The sequence below is a fragment of the Kryptolebias marmoratus genome, linkage group LG12 (assembly GCF_001649575.2).
Source record: "Kryptolebias marmoratus isolate JLee-2015 linkage group LG12, ASM164957v2, whole genome shotgun sequence".
NCBI classification, from domain to species: Eukaryota; Metazoa; Chordata; class Actinopteri; order Cyprinodontiformes; family Rivulidae; genus Kryptolebias; species Kryptolebias marmoratus.
This window is the reverse complement of record NC_051441.1, coordinates 20,361,657-20,382,853: the sequence shown is the minus strand read 5'-3', so window position 1 is coordinate 20,382,853 and position 21,197 is coordinate 20,361,657. Positions and strand designations below refer to the sequence as shown.

The following is a 21,197-nucleotide window of genomic DNA, read 5'->3' as shown; positions in this document are numbered from 1 at the left end:
TTCATTTCTCTCCTTCAGAGAAAATGGGCTGGCCTTTCCATTGGCCAGGAGGTTGAAGGTAAAAAGTTCTTCTATTTGACTTGTGCAACTGTTGTTTAACCACAGACTGCAAATTAAGGACTGCGTTCGACTGTTCATAATGTTTAGTTGTCACTCTTGCCATAGCAGACTATGGTCAAATCCCATTTCCTAGTGTTACTACCTCCCCTACCCTTTAATATGAAGCAATAAGAAGTGACTAAAATAATTCACAGCAAAATGGGATGGTCCTTCCAAAGGTTCTTTGAAGTAATCAGATGGGAGACCGATGTGCCTGTAAGTGTAGCTATAAAGATGGCAACAGAATTTGGTGTACAAGCTTGCGATTTTACAGTTGTTAAGGAAAATCGCCCATGATACCTTACGTAATACATCAGAAGAGACATTACAATAGGTATGACTTTACAACATTTTGATGGCTAAATCCATTCATCCATCGAGTTTCTTTACTCAGTTGTTTTTCTCAGCTAAGCTCAGCTAAACTCAGGATTGTGGGATGCTGGTGCCTACCTCCAGCAGTCATTGGGTAAAAGCTGGGGTACACCCTGGACGGGTCACACAGGCAATCATTCAGGCTCACACTCACACCTAGTGGCAATTTAAAGTCTCCAAATAGCCTGACATGTTGTTTTGGACTGTGGGAGGAAACCAGTGTACCCAGAGGAAAGCCAAGCATGCACAGGGGGAATGTGTATACTCCACGCCGCCTTCTTGCTGTGAGGTGTCAGTGCTAACCAATTGTATCCCTGTGCAGCTCAGGAAAACAAAACAAAACATTATTTTAGAAAGGAAAAATAGATGTTTCTGTTTTTCTGTTATTATGACCAAATGACAATATGGCAATATCATATATACCTTGAAAATACTTATATTTGGGAGTGTATCTGCAAGCAAGTATCATACCCTTTTGTTTGAAATGGGCCCCGATTGAAGGCCCATTTGGAAACTCCAATCCCTATGCATGAACAAGTAAAATGTAGGGGTAGAGCTTTACAAAGTACGGGATAGTATAAAATTATTTATCTGGTGGTTATATTACCTCATTTGTACTGAGTTGTCTGTAGTACAAAATCTGAAAAGCTCAGACTGCTCCAGCTATGACCTGTGTCACATTTAGTGTTGTTTTAAACTGAGGCTCAGGGGTGACAGAGCTTTTAGTGTTGCCACTCCCAAATTATGGAACGATTTGCCGTTACATGTCAGATGTGCCCCTTTATTGTCCGCTTTTAAAACTATTCTTAAGACACACTTTTATTCTTTGGCTTTTAATACACGTTGAGACTTTTGCTCTTACTTTTCTTATTGCGTTTTATTGTTTTTGTTGTCTTTTCAATTCTTTGAATGTTTATTGATTTTTATCTGTACCAGCACTTTGTCGCAGCTACTGTTCTTTTAAAGTGCTTTATAAGTAAAGTAATTGTAGTAGTAGTAGTAGTAGTAGTTTTCTCCTGTTTTGTTCCAGTATTGTGACTTTTCAGTTAATGATTGTTATGAAAACATGCTGTATTTATGTTGACGTGATGGATAACTGTGAGTGTGCCTGTTCAATCAGTGTCCAACTACAACTTTGACAAGTCCAGGCAGTGCATTGGCGCCATGACAATCGAAATCGACTTCCTGCAAAAGAAGAGCACTGACTCCTCTCCGTACGACTCAGACAAGATGGCTGCTGAGTTCATCCAGCAGTTCAACAACCAGGCCTTCTCTGTCACCCAGCAGGTTAATACTCAGACAGGAACACGTTTTGTTTCATGATGTTGCAGCGTATTTTATTTATTCACTCTCTTATCGCCGTCATGCAGTTAGTGTTCAGTTTCTGCGACAAGCTGTTCGGTTTGGTGGTGAAGGATATTGAGGCCATGGACACGAGCATCCTCAAAGGAGAGCCAGCTTCTGGAAAGAAACAGCAAAAGGTACCTGCCTCCTCTAGTGACATCAAACATCCAAACCGCTCAAATAAAAAGTGAAGTACATTGGGTTTGTGTTGAACTGATTTTTTTTTTCTTCTTCTTCTTGCCTTTGAGCTTTCTGTCGGTGGGAAAATGAAAAAAATGAGAATCTCATTATTCTGCTGCTGGAAGCGCCTCAGAGTCCTTTCAGTTTTTGATAGAAGCCTCATTGTGATTCAGTTCTGCCACCCGCGGGATTTCAGTGATTGTTCTGAGCAACAGCATTAGCTCTCAGTAATTAAACTCTCGAGAGTGAGATGGAAAATTGCTTTTAAGAAGCAAAATAGTGCAGATATCATTACAATCAGGTCCTATTAAAGGAGGATGTGAACTTACGGTGATTTTATTTGCAAAATATGCATAGGCTACACAAATGATCACATTGTTGCATTAATAAAACTAAAATAATTTAAAAACAATGTTCCTTTTATTCAACTTTTGAACCCTCTTTTGATCATTTGTATGACATCCTCCTCATAAATATGACAATATATATATATTTTTTTTTAAGCCAAACAAATTTAGCTTTGTTAGCTACAGGGGTTAGCTAGTAAAAACAGAGACGACACATTGGATGTAAAAAAAGTGACACAAACAAAAAGGACCATATTTTCTACTGTAATAATTGTGCGCCTTAGCAGAGTGCTTAGTTATACATTTTCAACTTAATAAAAAAAGACTACATTTATGTGAAATTTCCTTATCTTTGAACTATGCTAGCATATTTGCTTGCTAGGTGCTAATTCTTTGTAGTATTAGAAGTCCTGCGGAGCAGTGTTACTGCGGAAGAAGACTTATAGTGAATACGCTCACCAGCTTCTTGTACAATCTAATAACCAATTCACCGGCTGGGACATGAATTATAGTTTACTGAAGCTGAAATTTGATCGTTTTTGCTAACATTGTCAGAAAAGTAGGTACTAGGCACAAGGATACAGTGGTAGGGGATCTGTTCTGGTACTGGAAAGTTGCAAGTTCAATTTCCCGTCATGCCATTATGTTGCTGTGTCCCTAAGCAAGACATAATCCTAATCTCTAACTGCTCCCTGCTGCTCCGCTGGTGTGTATCTCAACTGTGTAATGGGTCAAATACAGAGAACAAATTTTGTCATTGTATGGGTACATAAAATAATGACAACATATTGCCGGCTACAACATATTGTTGCGTTCATAGAACTTGGTGGTGATGAATTGGAGTGCACTAAGAGATGATAATTCCATATAATGCTCTTCCAAAATAGATTGGGCGATAATTTAGCATCTGTCATTTTAAAGAGTCTGGCTCTGAAGCTGTAAAGCGTTGAGAGGAGTTTAGTCCTCAAAGTAAATGAAAATGTTGTGATGTGATATTAGTGTGAAGGGAAGTTATGTTATTTGTTCTATGTTTCTGTGTAACTGCTGTTGGTGTAGATTCTCAATCAGACAGGATGTGGCAAATCCTAAAAGTTTAAAATCAACGCAACTAGAGTTCTGTTCTGTAGTTGAAGAGGTTCTGCTTTTTCAACTTAAAACTAGACAGTGTGGCACTCCAAGCTTTAAACTGCATGAAATGCAGCTAAAATTACTGCATTTGCACCATTAAAACCTTAATGACTCTCAGGTGGGAGGGTTGTAGGATTAATCTGCATGAGAATTTAACTTGCATGAACAAAGCATCTCATGCAGTTTGAAGCTTGGAACTCCACACTCTCCAACTTTGAATAAAAAAAAAAAAAACTCCCTAATGCGAAGCGAAACATCTTCTACTACAGATTAGAAAGTTTAGTTGCTCTGATTTTAAACTTTTAGGATGTGTAACTAATAAAAATCAATTTGACCTGTTTTTTTTTAAGTCCTTCCAGTATGTTGTGGAATAGTTACGACACATTTATGTATTTGAGCTTTTTTTGTGTGTTATTACTGCAGTAGTAGTCCATTGTTCAAATAAATAAATAACATAAAATGTCAATAGCTGAAAAATTATGTTTTTTATCGAAAGCCCTGTCTACACTAGATGTTTCTTCTGCAGTTGGATCTATCGTCCACATGAAAAATAAGTATTTGGTGAGAAAACAAAACAAGGTTTTAAGAAACAAAATTTTCAAAGTGCAAATTTTACATATAGATGAACACAAATGTTAAAAAATGATGATGTAAGAACCTGTTTTGAAAGACAAAAAAAGCCACTTTCAGTTTTGTTCTACATCGGTTCCACTGTCAAAGGAAAAAAAAAACTACAACAGAAAAATTGTGCCATTCTTTTGTGCCAAGAAGAAAGAGATAGATCGCTCAGAGGTCTAACAGAGGTACATTTAACCTGGCTGTCATTGAGAAGCAAATATTAGCACCCTTGTTTACTTCTTTGTTGCTCATGCCAGTTTTCAATGACAATTTCAAGAATCGTCACGCAGTCTGGTTAGCAGGTTGGTGGTTCAGTCGATGGTTCAGTTGGTTGTTCAGCGACAAACTCCATTTGTAAACTTTAAAACAGATCCTCTAAAAACACAGACCTCCTGATCTGCCGCATAAAGGCTCCCAATAGCCCAGCTGAATATTTGAATCCCCACAGCATTCAACGATTGGTTCAGAGACATCAAAAAAACTACAAATACATACAAACAAGCTCCAACAATGCAAAGACCATCTAGACCAACTCACTCCAGCCTACCAGAAATACTGATATATTTCAAGAAATATTTCTCAATTTCACCATACCATAGCTATAATCTAGTGACTCTTAAATAACTTTGCTACCAGTGGGTCAGAAACTGGAGTGAAGAAATAAGTAAGTAATAAAGAAGTTGGCTAATATTTGCTTCTGTTCTCAAAACGTCGTCCTCAATGGCAACAAAGCTGAATGGACCTCTGAGCAGTCTAGTCCAGTCTAGTCTGTTTGGGAAGAACCTTCAGCCAAGCTAAGTATATTGTTCCTCAGCAGTTTTTTTTTTTGTTGTTGTTGTTGTTAATGTAGATGTTCTCACCAATCAGTGGCATGACATGGTATTTCTGCATTTTTGTGAAAATGGTTTTGGATTTTTCTATAAACGGTGAAATAATATCCATTAAAAAATATCTGGAGTGATAAGATTACAGTTTTGGACTTGACACTTTTTAATCCGACTTTTCCGACAGATCGACGTCGGACTGATGGTGGGAAACAGCCAGGTGATTTTTGAAAAGGCGGAGAACTCCTCTCTCACATTAGTTGGTATGTTCGTTTTGTCCTTTCACAAGCAACTGATTTTTTCTCCAAAACAATTCCTTTGATTTATTTTAAACTCCTTGTTTCAAATAGTTTAGATATTTCAGTTCTGTGCCATGATTATTTTCATCTCTGGCTTCTCTTAACAACATACGTGCCTTTCCATAATGCTGTTGTGTCTATTTGCTCCAGAAGATGGCAGAAGATGGCAGCAGAAATAGAGTTCTACATATTCTCTGAATTGAACAGATTTATGTGCTGTGAGAGAAATGCAGAGAAAAACAAACTTGGTTTTATTTTTATTTTTAAATTCTCCATTCAACATTTTACTTTATTCCCTTTGGCTTTTGAAAGTTTATCAGACATTTGTTTACAAAGTAACTGCCTTTTTTCTTTAAACAGGTAAGGCAAAGACCAAGGAGGCACGACAGACAATCATCAACCCAGACTGGAACTTTGAGAAAATGGGAATCGGAGGTCTGGACAAGGAATTCTCCGACATTTTCCGCAGGGCCTTTGCTTCTCGGGTTTTCCCTCCTGACATTGTGGAGCAGATGGGTGAGAAACGTTGTTTATTGGTTAGCTTTAAATTGAATGTTTTCCTCATATTGGCATTATACCAAAGTGTCAGGCGACAGTAAAGAGTAAACATAAGTTGTTGCTGTCCGATGGCCTCTCAGACAAAAGCTACAAACAAAAGGTTTTGTTTAGATGAGGAATATCCAAGGGTCAGTGTTAGGGTCACTAAGAAGAAAAATAAATGGAAAAAAACCCTTTCTTTTTATTTAAGTTTTGAGGTTAAAGTCAAAATAAATTGCAATAATAAATTCCAAAAATAGCAGATATAAAGTTGATATTTTGAGATTTAAAAAGAAATCAAAACCCAAGCAAACCACCTCTCTGTTGGTGAAGGAGCCTGAACTTGTGCGTGAGGCTGAGAGGTACTGACTACATATAGTTGGGCTCCTTTTTAACGCACAGTGTTGGTTCTGAAACTAATCCCCTTAAGAGGGGTTGGACCTTACTCCACTCTGGAGCTGCCTATAGTGAGAGGCGTTTGGCTGGTGTTGGCCTACTTATAGGCCCCCTGGCTTGGTGTGTGCGCGTTGGAGTCTTTCCCGGTAGATGAGAGGATAGCTTCCCTGCGGGCTCGGTTTGGGGGACGGGCTCTGATTGCTGTTTGTGCCTATGTGTCCAACATAAGGGTGTCCATAAATGGACATGGCACCAGGACACCCTGGGCCGTAGATTGATGATAGACTCTGTAGCCACACAAAACACAGCCACAAAGCTCGCTGGTCACAAGCACTCACAATTAAGTGAGACCGCAATTGAAAATTTCAAACACATATACAAGAATTAAACAGACAGTGGTTATATTTTAGGTGGTTCTAGTACAAAAATGAAGGGATCATCGTACGAAAATGGACGTCACACGCTTACAAGCTGGAGGCCTGAGATTCTGTGGGAGGTGATTATCTCAGATGGAGAACGCACAGTGCATTCTCACAGATGATGTTGTAGACAGATTCAGCTGTGTCTGCTTTGCACTGTCTTAGCTTGAGAAATCAGTTCCAAAAGCATCTGAATTATTTCTCATGAAGAAGTCATAAACTATTCAAAAGATTCAGTCCCTTCAAAATGTAAAGTCTGTGAAGTCACAATAGGGAAACTCCTCCTTTCTCGGTTGTCAGAGGAAGAAGCTGTCCGTCGGGTTTTTTGATCAGGAAGGACATGTTGAAGTCAGTGTTGCCTGATCAGCCGTGTTCAACAGAGAGTCTTTGTCCTGGAGAATCTGTTCAGCAATGATTGGAAGAGAGTTTAAAAGAGCTACGAGCTAAGGAACTGATGATGACTGATACGGACAGTTTTATATTCGGTTCAGTCCCTAGGCTCATGCTTAGATGAACTGACCAGTGAAAGAAAGACACATTACTCTTCTGTACTTTTGTCTGAAGGAAGATAACTGAGGTTTTAATTAAGTAACAACATGTTTAAACTTTAAAATCTAGCTTTCTAATCCTCTCATCCACCTAAATAGTCAAAGTTGTCAGCACCTCAAAATCATAATGAATCAACGCTTGTAAAGACACTGCTAGAAGTGGAACATCATTTTAACAGAACACCACATGTAACGATTGATAATGAGGGAATATGAAAGGTTACCAATCAAGCACATCTCAGAGTTCTATAAAGATTTGTTTTCAATCTCAGATGCTGAAGGGGGAGAAGAGGTTGAGTGAACCATCCACATATATAAACCATAAAATAAACAAAAGAATAATTATTTAACTTTTATTAGTTATGTTGTTATTTAGAGTTTCAATGAAAGTTAGGCTCTGAGAAACTTCTTGCAGTCAGGGCCACTCGTTGGATAAAGGATATTGTCCAGGTTCCTTGTTGCCATGGAGACAAGATTAGTGATCTGTGACTGGCTGGAACGTACACCGGTGCCTGTAGTCTGAGGAAAACAGGAGGAGTTCTTATGTAAGAGTGGAACAAATATGCATCCTGTGATGGTTGGAAAACTGATCCTTGTTTGATGAGCTCAAAAACAGAAATCCACACTGTCCGTTTTGTTACACCTATTTTGTTATCTCAAGATAACATCATCAAACTACATTTCTAACCTTGTCATTGCTTGGCTTCTGTATGCCCCTGTAACCCTCGGCTACAACAAGGAAGCAGGCCTGGAGGCTCTGGTACCTTTTTAATGAAGGCAGGAGAGGGAAAGAGGGAACGTGAGGGGTGTCTGTGACAAAGGACAGGGGGCACCAATGATCCTGCTGGCTGCATCTTCCGGCAGGAGCAGGTGATGCAGCCGGTGAGAACACTCGCAGTGGTTCCCTGATAAAATGAGCACCTGACGGATGGATGGACTGTTGCATTTCTCAGTTTGCAGAGGAAGCAGAGCTGAGTTTGTGGTGTTTTTAGATGAGGAGGGGATCTTCTGAGACTTGCACCCCCAAGAACTTGATGCTTCTTACCTTCTCCATAGCATCACCATTGCTGGTCGGTGAGGAGCGCTGTGAACATCGTCTCCTGAAGTCCATCGCAATGTCTTTGGTTTTCATTACACTACTAGACAATTTAGTTCACCTCATTTCTTCATCACCGTCGGTGATGCGGTCCACCACAATTTGCGGTCTGCAAACTTAACGATGCGGTTGGTACTGTAGGTTGGTACACAGTCGTGCGTCAGCAGGGTGAAGAGCAGCGGGCTGAGCACGCATCATTGGGGGACCCCTGTACTCAGCGTTATGGTCTTGGAGGTGTTACTGCCGACCTGCACATTTTGTTGCCTCCCAAATAGAAAGTTCAGCATCCATCTACAGAGAGAGATTCTCACTCCCAGGTGTCCACGTTTTTAACCAGGAGTAGGGTTCACTTCCTTCATCTTAGTCTTGAAACACTTTTTTGACTTTTTTTTCTAAACATTTTCACATTAATTTTAAAAAATTGAAATCCCACAAACAAATGTTCATTTTTTTTCCTTGCTAGTGGCTCAGATACATCAGTATAAACTGTTTTATTTTTTGTTTGGATAATAAGGTCTAACTGCCTACCTTGTCAAACACTTACAGAAAAAGCTTGTTTGTTTTAAACTCAGTGCCGAATTGTGAGCTGTTATATAGAACACTGGTTGAAAAAAATTCAGTTTTTCTTTGAGTATTTTTTAAAATAAAATTGTAAAATACAGTAAAACACTAAAAGGTGACAAAGTTTGCAACAGTGTTTATTTTATGGTCCACAGGAAGAGGAAGCGAGAGCAAAAAATTGATCAATTTCACTAAAGTTTTGTGATTCATTTTATTAATTGATTATTTTTCCTTTTCTCTCTGGCTTTACACTGAAAAGTATTTTATAAACATTTTGTCTTTTCCCAGTGTTTCCTCTTATGGCTCGTTTCTGTTTTTTCTTCTGACTTGCATCTCCGCTTTCTAAACTTTCTTTTCTTTCTTTTGACATCTTTACCCTTCTCGTTGTTCACTGCTCCCTGTCTTTGTTCCAGGCTGTAAGCACGTGAAGGGCATCTTGCTGTTCGGACCGCCGGGATGTGGTAAAACACTGATGGCCAGGCAGATCGGCAAGATGCTCAATGCCCGCGAGCCGAAGGTCGTCAACGGCCCGGAGATCCTCAACAAGTACGTGGGAGAGTCTGAGGCTAACATCCGCAAACTGTTCGCTGAGGCAGAGGAGGAGCAGAAGAGGGTAGGGCCCTTTTCCACTGTGTGTGTTGGATACGTCAAATAACAGGCGTAAAACAGAACAAAACTTTCCAATTTTTTTTAGCTGGGAGCCAACAGTGGGCTCCACATCATCATCTTCGATGAGCTGGATGCCATCTGCAAGCAGAGAGGCACGGGCGCCAGCAGCACGGGCGTGCACGACACTGTGGTCAACCAGCTGCTGTCTAAGATCGACGGCGTGGAGCAGCTGAACAACATCCTGGTCATCGGTAAGGAGAGAACCCAGGGACCCCACAAATCCTCTTTACCGTCCATTTTACTCCCATTTGACCAGGACGAATGACTTGCAGAACTGAGAACAAACATGGAACACTGAATTTTGTTATAATGAGTCGTGGATTCAGTATTTGTTGAAGTCAGGAGCCCAACTGAATACAGGGTTTATGCACTGCCTGGCCAAAAAAGAAAGAGTTCCCCACCAGGATCTAACTAAGCAAATGGGTAAGAGGTAAGGCAACAAGTTATTTAACTCTAACTGATGCAGTGAGTAGCTTCTCATTTGTTAAATAACCATGCTGAACGACCCATCCTGTGGTCGTGGAAAAGATGTTAATCTGTTTCAAAAGGGTCAAGTTACTGGCATACGTCAAGCAGAGAAAACGTCCAAGGAGGTTGCCGGAACTACTAAAATCGGGTCAAGAACTGTCCAAAAAACTGGAAGGACAGTGTGGAAAACTCCTCTTCGAGGATGATGGCGGCAATCCACTTTGGTCTTGGCTAATCTCTGCTTCTCCAAACTGAGGTCACAAGATATTAAATCTTCTTAACATTCCAACAAAACCTCACTTCAAAAGACCTGAACTATCGATTTAAGTCCAGTTGCATTTACGTCCTGTCAGAAATACTAGAACTGAAACTTTTAAACAAGGCATGGCCATTTTTGTGTAGGGTAGAGGTCAGATAGCCGTGGTGGCCAATACTCATTTCCTGTAATAACTTTTCACACACAATCAAAAGTGTCTTTCACTTCGTCTGCCATCTGTTGTTGTGTTGACAGATTCCTTTACATGATTATCACTCCACCTCCGTGTCCCATAACCCACTGCATCCCTCCCTCCTTCATTGCAGGTATGACCAACAGGCCTGACCTGATAGACGACGCCCTGATGAGGCCTGGCAGGTTCGAGGTGAAGATGGAAATTGGTGAGTTTTATTCTGCCTTCCCTTTTACTGGGCGGCTTTTTTCTTCACAAAAATATCAGGAGTTTCATTCCCTGCCAGTTAAAGTGAAGAAGACAAAGCATTGTTACCTGGAGGCGTTGCTCCTCTTTCATGTTATGCCTACACATCCTGTTTGGCCAAGACTTAAATGACCAAAAGATTTACAGTTTCTTTACAGTAAAGATCCTCCTCTCTGTGTCCAGGCTCTACGTATTACAGCTCTCAGTACCACGGATCAGACTCCCAGCACTCGCCCAGCTTGTACACAACGTTTAACCAATCATCGTACCTCATTAGTCATGCATTACCTGATCCCCTGTATTTGAGCCAATCAGAAGCGGTGTAAGGGTCACGACTTCCTGTTTTTTACCAATGGATAATGTTGTTTATATGACTCAGCCGTAGCTTACAGTTGGTGACCCTGAGTATCCGCAGGTTTTGGAGAAGTTGTGGTACACTGTAAAAAGTGACGGTAGGCTAAGGACGAAAATCTAGAAGTTCCGGTACTGCATACTGGATAGTACCCGTCCACTCCAGTCAGTTTTAGAATGATTTATGGTCTTAAATTATTGATATTTAAATCTGTTGGTCCTGATCCAATTTAGTCAAAGATGTTCAGGGTTAGATGAAGGCTCTGTGTGAAAACAATGTTAAAATCATCAACATAAAAAGATGGACACAGTGTCTCAGTTTCCTCCTGGTATTCAAAATTAAAGTCAGCAAATTCTGGTTTAAGGAGCTGCCATGTTTTATTTCTGGAGCCAGAGTTTCCTGAATCAACAGAAGTCAACACCTGGGAAACATTAGGAGGTGTGTTTTAAAATTTTAGTATAATGTGTCTACATGAACTTAAACCTTTAATGCTGCCAGCCTCAAGGTATGGAGAGCCATTTCTGCCAAAATTAAATAAATAAAAAAATGGGTAAATAAATTAAAAAATGGGTAAAATAGCTAAATAAATGAGTAAAATAAATCAATAAATGAGTAAAAAAAAACAACATTTTTTTATTTTTCATTTATCCCTTTATTCATTTTCCCAATTTAAGTTTTCTTATTTTTCAATAATCCAATTTTCATTAATCCCTTTATTCATTTTCCCAATTGTATTTTAGTTTACTTTAGTTGCTGTAAGAAAATAAGGCTAAGTTAATATGTTCCAATGAGCAGCTAACAATGTTAGCATCAATGAGCCAAGCAGTGGTTTTAGCTGCTGCTCTGATGTTAGGTTTCTGTTAAGCTGTTTTGCAGTTGGAGCAGGATTCAGTTGAGGATTTGTTGCTACGGAAATTAATTTTTCAGGCTTGTGCCAAGTGTAGCTTCTCTCAAGTAAAAGAGGAAACAAACTCTGTCTTTTAACAACACAAAGGTTTTTGGTTCTCTTCCTCGGGCGTTAGCCTTATCTGACTCAGCTCTCGTGCTCGTTCTTTTCATGGCATTTATTTGACAGAAACTGGTTTGTCAGACCTTTTTTTTTCTATTTATATAAGCAGAAATTAAAATGAAACTGGAGGAATTGCATTTCCCGCAAAAGCACAGTAGTATGAATGCTGAGTGCTGAAGGACAAAAGGAATTGTTGAAGTTGAACAGAACAGAAGCTAAAATGTGGAAAACAATAGCTAAAAGCTAAAATTACCAAAACCATAGCCAAATGGTAAAATTTGTAAACTGCAGCTAAAAGCTAAAATTAGCCAAACAGTAGCTAACAGTCAAAATGACAAAATAGTTGCTAAAAGGCAAATGTAGCAAACCCATGGGTAAAAATTCAATGTTGCAAAACAGTAGTTAACAACTAAAATGATCAAGACTAAAAGCCCAAAGGAGCAGAAGAAGTCTGCTAAAGTAGATTTCAGAGTACAATTTTCTTGAAGGAATTAAATAGACCTCAGTGTAAATCTATGGGTAATGTTTTTTGCAAATAAAGTATAAAGTAAGTAAACGTAATCATTCAAAAAGTAATCATTCAAAAAGTATGAAAGTCACCAGTTCAAAAAGTTGTCACACTATTTCTGATTTTGCCAAATGATTGCAATAACACAAAGTAGTTATTGCAAAAAACTGTATGGGAGAAACTATAAACAGAGACCAATTAGCCGGCTGCCCTTTATTACCAGAAAACACACTTAATCAAAGGCTACTCCTGCAGTCTGTGCTGGAACGTTCCAGCCCTGTAACAAATAACAAGTGTCATTGATGCCTCTTGTTTTAAAGGCTCACAATGGAGCAGAGATCTTTTTTTAATGTTCATTGTTCTAATAACCATGCATTTCTACAAAGCATTGGTTTTGTTACAATCAACTGCATCTACAGATTTGAGGGTTTTCTCAAGTTCTTTTTCTTCTTTTTAAGAAAACAAACTCTAACTATTAGTCTGAAATCTGAATGGTGCCCTTGTCTTACAAACCCTTTTTTTGTAATCTTTGTGATGTCTGTTTTTGACACCCCATCACTCATTTTTCTTATCTCCGAACCATCTCTTTCCTCCCACCCCACGTCGTCCACCTACCCCCCTCCAGGTCTGCCCGACGAGAAGGGCCGTGTGCAGATCCTGAACATCCACACCTGCAAGATGCGAAGCTTCAACCTGCTGTCTGGCGATGTCGACATCAAGGAGCTGGCATCGGAGACGAAGAACTACAGCGGTGCCGAGCTGGAGGGGCTGGTCAGGGCGGCACAGTCCACCGCCATGAACCGACACATCAAGGTCACCCGACACTCTCTCATCCTGCCGCTGTTAGAGACAGGTTCAGAATGAAGTAAAGCCCTATGATTCCTTGGAAAAATGTATATCGCCCGCCACTTTTCATGCCATTTTTAGACAAGGTGATCTTTGATGACAAGGAACGGAGTTATAAAGGATGTATGCACCACCTCACGCAATACTGCAAGATCTCGCAAGACGTTTGTTCGGAGTACATGTTGAGAAGTTGAAGTCAGTTGAAGTCAACTCGGTATCTGAGTTGAAGCCATTTTGTTTTGGGTAAGGTGGATTAGCTTTGGCAACCATCTGAATTGGGTAGATGTGCATCAAATTATTACTTTCCGATGGTTTCTTTGAAATATGTCCACTGGTTCATGAGAAGTTTTGCCAATAGAAAGATTGTGTTGACTGCAACAGTTAAAGCCAAAATCTTGCACGATTTGTAGTGCTTGGAGTATGAGTTGGAGATGACTTGCATCTACTACCAAGCCAGTTTCATATAAATCCATCAAGTGGTTCATGAGATACTTACCCAACACAACATACAGATGAACACACAGGCATAAATATTATTGCCCTTTCGTCAAAAGTTCAATCTGAAAGATAAGAATCTTTCAGATTGAACTTTTGATGACAATAAGTAACTCCTAATATATGCACAACTTGAATCAAAGTTCTAAATTGTAAAAAACAGTGAGAAAAAAGTGTGAAGGCTAAGTGAAATGTGTAAAAGACACTGAATTGTTGAAGCTAAAACAATCAGGGCAAAATCGAAAAACTGACAACACAAAAGCTCAAATGAGCAAAACAGTAGCTGGAAGCTAAAAATGAAGTTGCTGAGAATTTCAAGGGGCATGGCATTTTTCAAGAATTTGAAGATATTTCAATGCATTTCCATGAAAAAAAACATTTATAAATGAAAGGTAAATAATTCAAAAAGTATAAAAGTTATAAATGACAGAAGTCATAACTGTAATGTCCCGAACAAGCTGAACATTTTGATACAGTAGTAGCTGAAATAGCTGGATTTCAGGTGTAGTTAAGAGTCTGAAAACCATATGGAAGAAACTATAAATACGAACATAATAATTTAACATGAATGCTTTCCAATGTTGGTTTGTAGGCTACCTCTACAGTGGAGGTGGACATGGAGCGGGCAGAGAAGCTGCAGGTCACCAGAGCTGATTTCATGGGATCCCTCAACAACGACATCAAACCTGTACGCAGTTTTCAGCGGTCACATCGTGTGGGAACTTTAAAAACTCAGTAATATGAAAGAAAGGCAGAACAAGGTTCTTCACACTGCTTTTTTTTTTTTCTCCTGCCATTTATTTTCAGGCATTTGGTACAAACCAAGAGGATTATTCCAGCTACATCATGAATGGTATCATCAAATGGGGCGACCCGGTTACCCACGTGCTGGACGACGGAGAGCTGCTCGTACAGCAGACCAAGAACAGCGATCGCACACCACTGGTGGCGGTGTTACTGGAGGGTAAGACAGCTGAAACATTATTAGAGCCTGCCAGTAAAGGGAAAATGTTTTGGCCCATGTCTGCGTGAGTGATTGTTCGTTTGTAGCATTAGCAAAATATCTTGTGAAGAAGAAAAAAAAAGTCCCAGAAAGTAATCATTGGATGTGCATCTACAACTGATTAACTTTTGAAGATAGCCGCCACAGCCAATCAACTTTTCCTAGCACAGAAATGCCTGTAACTCAGTCGGTTTTTACAGCAATTTAGCTAAAATGTGATGTTGTAGTAGCTGAGAGCCATCTTCAACACATACTTTAAGCACTAACAGATCAAAAGAGCTTTTGCACTATGGCATGAGGTTGTGCATACCATAGTTGTCATGACCCGGCTTAAAGGCCATGCCAAAAATGGGAGAAATAATGGAACGATATTTGTAACAGTTGTGGAATAAAGGAACAATTGTCTTGTGAGTAAAGACAAACAAACAAACAAAAAATAACTGGGCTCCAAAGCCAAAGAAAAGAACCAAGGAAGGTCTTTAATTATTCAGAGCTAAGTATGAGGGAACAACGATGACCCTCCTCTGTCTGTTCACAGGTCCTCCACACTGTGGAAAGACGGCGTTGGCGGCAAAGATTGCAGAGGACTCTCAGTTCCCCTTCATTAAGATCTGCTCTCCAGACAAGATGATTGGACACTCTGAGATCTCCAAGTGCCAGGCAATCAAAAAGGTACAGCGCTGCAGACTCTGTGGAGCTCCTTCACGCAGCGCAAACCTATCTATCTGCCCTCAACTGTATTCTGTCTGTGTTCCAGATATTCGACGATGCTTATAAGTCCCAGCTCAGCTGCATGGTGGTGGATGACATTGAGCGTCTGCTGGACTACGTCCCCATTGGCCCTCGTTTCTCCAACCTGGTCCTCCAGGCTCTGCTGGTGCTGCTGAAGAAACCTCCACCCAAGGTCGGCGTTCTCCCATACACACTGTGTTACTCCTTACACCGCTTAACTGTTAACAGTTACAGTGGGTGGCAAAGTTACTCACCACCTTTATTAATCTTTCATTTAGTTGCCTTACAAACTGAAATTTCAATAGGTTTTTAATTTGATTTGAAGTAATTATTCTACAAAAACACTTCAAATTATTGAACTTAAACAGGGAGGAGAACTTGTTTTAACAAGTTACAAGATGGTAATGAAGTTACAAAGGCTTCTGTACCTCTCTTCATCTGTCTCTCTTGATGGCTTCAGGAGGGTTAAATAAATCTATAAAATATTTAAAATTGAAATGTGATGTGTGCATATGCCTCCACATGTTTCACTGAACCATTACTATCAAAAGCCACATAATGAGATAAAGAAAATCCATATATGGGCAATCTAAGTGTCAAATAACCTCAGTATATATACACCTGTTCTAATAGTCCCTATTAGAGACACCAGTTCAACACCTCTAGGCAGTAAGGTCTGCCAACAAGCAAGAGACAGCATGAAGACCAAGGAACTCTCCACACAGGTCAAAACCCAATGTGTGGACAAGAATAGGTTTCCCAAACTCTGAACAATCCACAGAGCTCCAATAAATCCATTATTAGGAAACGGAAAGATTATATAAACCTGCCAAGAGAGGGTTGTCCATCAAAACTCACAGCCCACGCAAGGATTAATAAGAGAAGCAGCCGAAAGGTCAGAGATAACCCAAATGGAGCTGGGCAGCTCTTCTGCAGAGGTGTGAGGATCTGTTTATAGGACCATTATAAGCTGCACAGAGCTGGGGTTCAAGGAAAAGGGGCGGGAAAAAGACACTGGCTAAAGAAAAATAATAACAAGGCAGCTTTGAGTATGCCAAGAGGCATATTGGAGACCCCTCAAACAGGTGGAAGATGTTGTGATCACATGAGACCAAAATCAAAGTTTTTAGCATCAAGGACAACATCATGTCTGGCACAAACCTAACACCTCTCATTATGCTGTGAACACCATCCCCACTGTGAAGCATGGTGGTAGCATCATGGTGTAGGAATGGTATCCATCAGCAGGGACTGGGAAACTACTCAGAGTTAGAGGAAAAATGGAGGGAGCAAGATACCGAGAAATTCTTGAGGGAAAACCTGTTTTAGTCCTACAGAGATTTAGGACTGGGATGGAGATTCACCTTTCAGCAGAACAATGACTCTAAACACACAGCTGAAGAACACTCCAGTGGGTTCAAGAGAAACAGGTAAATGTCCTGGAATGACCTTGTCGAAGTCCAGACCTCAGTCTGATTTGATTTAAATATTGTTGGACACAAGCGCCATCTAACTTGATGGAGCTGCAGCGGTTCATGAAGAACAGACAAAAGCCCCAGTGGTTCCAGTTTGTGGAGAGGTACCAGAAGAATTCTCAGTGTGTTCAGTTTGAAGGTCTAATCTCCACCTCTTCCAAAATAACTAAAGGGGTACCCCAAGGATCGGGTTTGTCTCGATTACTTTTTATTGTTTGTCTTAACTGTTTGGGTTATAATGTACCACACGCAACGGTTCATTTTTATGCTGAGGACACTGTCATTTATTGTGCCGCTTCAACGCCAAGTAACACATTTAGTCTTCTACAATCACCCTTTAGCCTTTTTTAGAGAAATTTAAAGAGCTTAAAACTTGTTTTAACCTCCTATAGAACAGGTTTCTCAGTACAGATATTTGGGTTTTACCCTTGATGAGGCTCTCTCCTTTGCGCAACATATTTAATATGTAGTTAAAAGACTCCGTTGTAGATTATGTTGGTGGTTTATACGTACATGCGTCTTGTTGGTGTTTATGATTGCTTGACTCTGTTTACCACAGAACTCTTTGTTTTATTACCAACCTTAAACCCCTAACTATGAAGTATAAATGAAGGAGCTGGTTTTCTTAAACATGTTTACAAGCATTTTTTTAAAGATTTTGAGAAACAAACATAAGGTTGTGTTTAATCTGACATGAATAGATATTCTTTTGCTCAGGTAAAGGTGCACCCTTTTTTTCATATTATTATGTTTACTGTTTTATGAAACTTTCTGTTTTTAGCTAGGGAACTCTTCTAAATGAGATTTTTAATCTCAGTGAGTTTTCTCATGGTAGAATGAAGGAAATAAAAAAAAAGAAAATAAGAGACTTGATGCTTAGGGGTGTCAAACTGCAGGCCTCAAGAGCCGCTGTCCTAGAAGTTTTAGGTTTTTCTGCTCCAACACACCTGATTCAAATGGTTAATCACCTCCTCACCAAATCATGAAGTTCTCCAGAAACATGTCCACAAGTCTTCCATTTAAACCAGGTGTTTGAAAGCAAGAGCACGGCTAAAACATGCAGGAGTGCAGCCATCGAGGAACGGATCTAACTAACAGATCTAACTAAAAACAGAAAATAACAAGTCCCATATTTGGTTTTGCAGGGCCGAAAGCTGCTCATCATCGGCACCACCAGCAGGAAGGATGTCCTGCAGGAGATGGAGATGCTGGATGCCTTCAGTACCACCATCCACATCCCCAATATCTCTACTGGGGAGCAGCTAGTCGACGCCTTGGAGGTACAGTATCCTCAACATTAGTGTTTATGGTCTGGGCTCACGTGTAATCGTCCCGTCTCCACCGGCTTTGCCGTCCTTGCAGCTGCTGGGGAGCTTCACAGATAAAGAGCGAGCCAGCATCGCACATCAGCTCAAAGGGAAGCGGGTCTGGATCGGCATCAAGAAACTCCTGGTGCTCATTGAGATGTCCCTGCAGGTACGGAAGATCAGGACGCAGCCACAGACAGTATTATACACGAGTCATGGCCTACATACAAGAAAGAAAAAGCTTGGGTTAATTGACTAAAGCTACAAATCCATCTTCTCATTTACTCCTAAAGCTCAGAACTTCTGTCATGGGACATGGATTTTTTGTGGGCCGAGTGCCTGATGTTCGACGTATTTAACGAATTTAGATATTTCTGTAGCTAGATTGAGTTTATTCTGTAGAGCCAGCTCCTTTTTGCTTTCTCTTTCTTGCAAAGTTAAAAGTGTATTCCTCTAAACTTTTTGTATAAATTTTCCAGGCATCTGGTTAGCTTAGCTTAGGCTATGTTAACATTACAATAACTCAGACTGGATTAATTAAAAATAACCTAAATTTAAAAAAAAAATCAATATAAAGAAATTGTTTTTGTTTTGACAGGTAGATTACCCCTTTATTTTAATTTGTTATCTTATTTTAGGATAATAGTTATCAAGTCAGTTGCTTATTGATGAATCCTTTATAAATTACAAAATATCAATTGTGTCCATTGTATCATTTCAAATAATGTTTTAGAACGTTGATACCAGGAACTGAAATCAGTTTATATAAACTCTGTATAGAGCCCATCTGAAAATGACGTTGGTCTATAAAACAAAGGTAGACCAAAGTAAGGCCTTGCTGTCCTGGTGTTATTTTTGTTGAAAAGTGGGGAAAGTTCCCCTTAAAATTTGAAAAATATTTTTCTTGTTTACTTAATTAACCTTTGATTGATAGTCTTAAATCTTCTGCTTCATTTTCCTGTCTGTAGATGGATCCAGACTACAGAGTGACCAAGTTCCTGACTCTGCTCAGAGACGAAGGAGCGTGAGTACAACCACTTTCATTCCCTGCCAACATCCAACACATTAGCACTCAGCCTTTGTTGTCATCCTCTTTTCTTTTAGTATTTCTTGTTTTTGTGTGGAGAGAGTGTTTTGCTGTCATCAAGCACTTGGCGAAGGCCATCACTACCATCGTTAACCTCAACAGCTTTATTTTGCACTCACCAGGTTGAATGAAGGTGACCAAATCCGAATTTAAAGGTGTTGGTGGCTCATGCTGTTTACTGGTAAGGTTAACAACAAAGTGATGAAACTAGAACTAGAAGATTGTGTAGTTTACCTATTAGAATAGTCCGAGTGTCCCATCTGCTGTAGGACTGAAGTACCAGCCACAAACCACCAGTACTGCTGATTCACTTCAACAGTTGTGGGGCTCCACTGTTCACCAAAGCTTGTTTTCTAAAGATAAAAAGAAAAAAAAAACTAGTGAAATTGTATTTTCATGTGAATACTGAGTACTGAATGAGTTTGCTGCTTCTTTAAACCTGAAAGAAGCAGCACACTAGCTAAAGTTAGAAGAAGCAGAAAACTGGCTAAAAAGAGAAAAACAACAGCTAAAATTCTATCTCTAAGGCAGACATAGAAAAACACTATCTAAAAAAAATAAATAAAAGTCGCAATACCCTAGTTGAAAGTAACAAAATATTAACTAAAAGTAAATGTTGCAAAAGCCTTGCTAAAATGACAAAGCTAAATGTAGAAAAAAGGTGAAAGTAACAAAATAATAAGTAAAAGCTTAAAGTAGTCTAAAAGTAGAATAAGAAGACTAAATTAAAGCAAACATGCCAAGGCAGATTTCAAAGAGAATGTGTGTTAAGAGAATATATTTTTGATGGATTTCAAGAAATCTCAATGTATTTTTATGGGAAAAAAAACATTTGTAAATAAAGTTAAATATTCTGAAAGGACAAAAGTTACAAAAACCCAAAAGTCATGGCACCCATCTCCTGAATAAGGTGACCATTTTGATGTATGAACAGCTAATATGTTGGAGCTCAAAGTGTGCAGAAGTAATGTGACTGCAAGAGTGTCCAGAAAAATAAAAGAAACAATGAAACACAAACAACGGTGTGAATGTTGAAGTCACACATTTCGCTTGGTTATCTTGAGATACAGAAAAAAACCTGAGCTAAAAAAAAAAAAAAAAAATCACATCAAAATAAATAATATTAGCAGCATCCTACCATCACCATTCACACTTTTCTTTTTACTCCAAACATAACCATTTTGTGTGACCATCATCATTTGAAGACATCATGGCTGTGTTGCATTTTGCTTATCATATAGCTTTATTTTGCTCCTGTTACCTTTTGTTGCCTACGTTCATTTAAACGTTAAATCGGCTACAATATTCTGAATATCACTCTTAGTGTCACTCCGGGAACAGTACTGCTCTTTAAGATAAGGTGTCAAGAGCTAGTGGCACAGGTTTGAGCATTCATAATGCATTATTTCAGACAATTACCGAGAGCCAGAATTAGGGCATAATACACTTACTGGCCACTCTATTAACCAGACCCTCCAGGATTTCGCGACTATTAACGCAAAATCAAGCAAAAACCGCAAAAACGCAACTTTTTACAACTTTGCCCAAATCATTGCAACTTTCCCGCAACTTTAACCCAATATTTATTGTTTCTAAAGTGATTTGCCACCGTTTCTGCGGTCTAGTGTCTTCTTTGTGGGTTTGTGTAGTGTGGAATACAAAATAACCCCAAATAACTCACGAAGAAGACGTGCAACGTCACATCCTGTTAACATCAGAATGCCGGGAGCGTGCAGGAGCAGCGACCGAAGCCAAAATGTGCGCTAATGCTTCACATTTGCCC

At 39.5% G+C, this 21,197-nt stretch overlaps 1 protein-coding gene across 2 annotated transcripts in view; it reads left to right on the top strand.

Annotated features, from left to right (window-relative positions):
* The window catches only part of LOC108247085 (vesicle-fusing ATPase), a 55,998-nt gene that overhangs the window by 31,165 nt on the left and 3,636 nt on the right, over positions 1-21,197 (top strand). The window contains exons 4-20 of one of the 2 annotated variants that reach the window (XM_017434966.3): positions 19-58; positions 1,592-1,758; positions 1,842-1,952; positions 5,100-5,175; positions 5,572-5,727; positions 9,182-9,381; positions 9,463-9,628; positions 10,488-10,562; positions 13,095-13,282; positions 14,403-14,498; positions 14,618-14,774; positions 15,352-15,485; positions 15,571-15,717; positions 18,166-18,300; positions 18,383-18,496; positions 19,296-19,351; positions 19,537-19,595. In XM_017434966.3, coding sequence (XP_017290455.1) covers positions 19-58; positions 1,592-1,758; positions 1,842-1,952; positions 5,100-5,175; positions 5,572-5,727; positions 9,182-9,381; positions 9,463-9,628; positions 10,488-10,562; positions 13,095-13,282; positions 14,403-14,498; positions 14,618-14,774; positions 15,352-15,485; positions 15,571-15,717; positions 18,166-18,300; positions 18,383-18,496; positions 19,296-19,351; positions 19,537-19,567 — 2,049 coding nt within the window. In that variant the 3' untranslated portion in view covers positions 19,568-19,595. The remainder of the gene's footprint in view (positions 1-18; positions 59-1,591; positions 1,759-1,841; positions 1,953-5,099; positions 5,176-5,571; positions 5,728-9,181; positions 9,382-9,462; positions 9,629-10,487; positions 10,563-13,094; positions 13,283-14,402; positions 14,499-14,617; positions 14,775-15,351; positions 15,486-15,570; positions 15,718-18,165; positions 18,301-18,382; positions 18,497-19,295; positions 19,352-19,536; positions 19,596-21,197) is intronic. The other variant, XM_017434967.3, reaches the window with a different exon arrangement.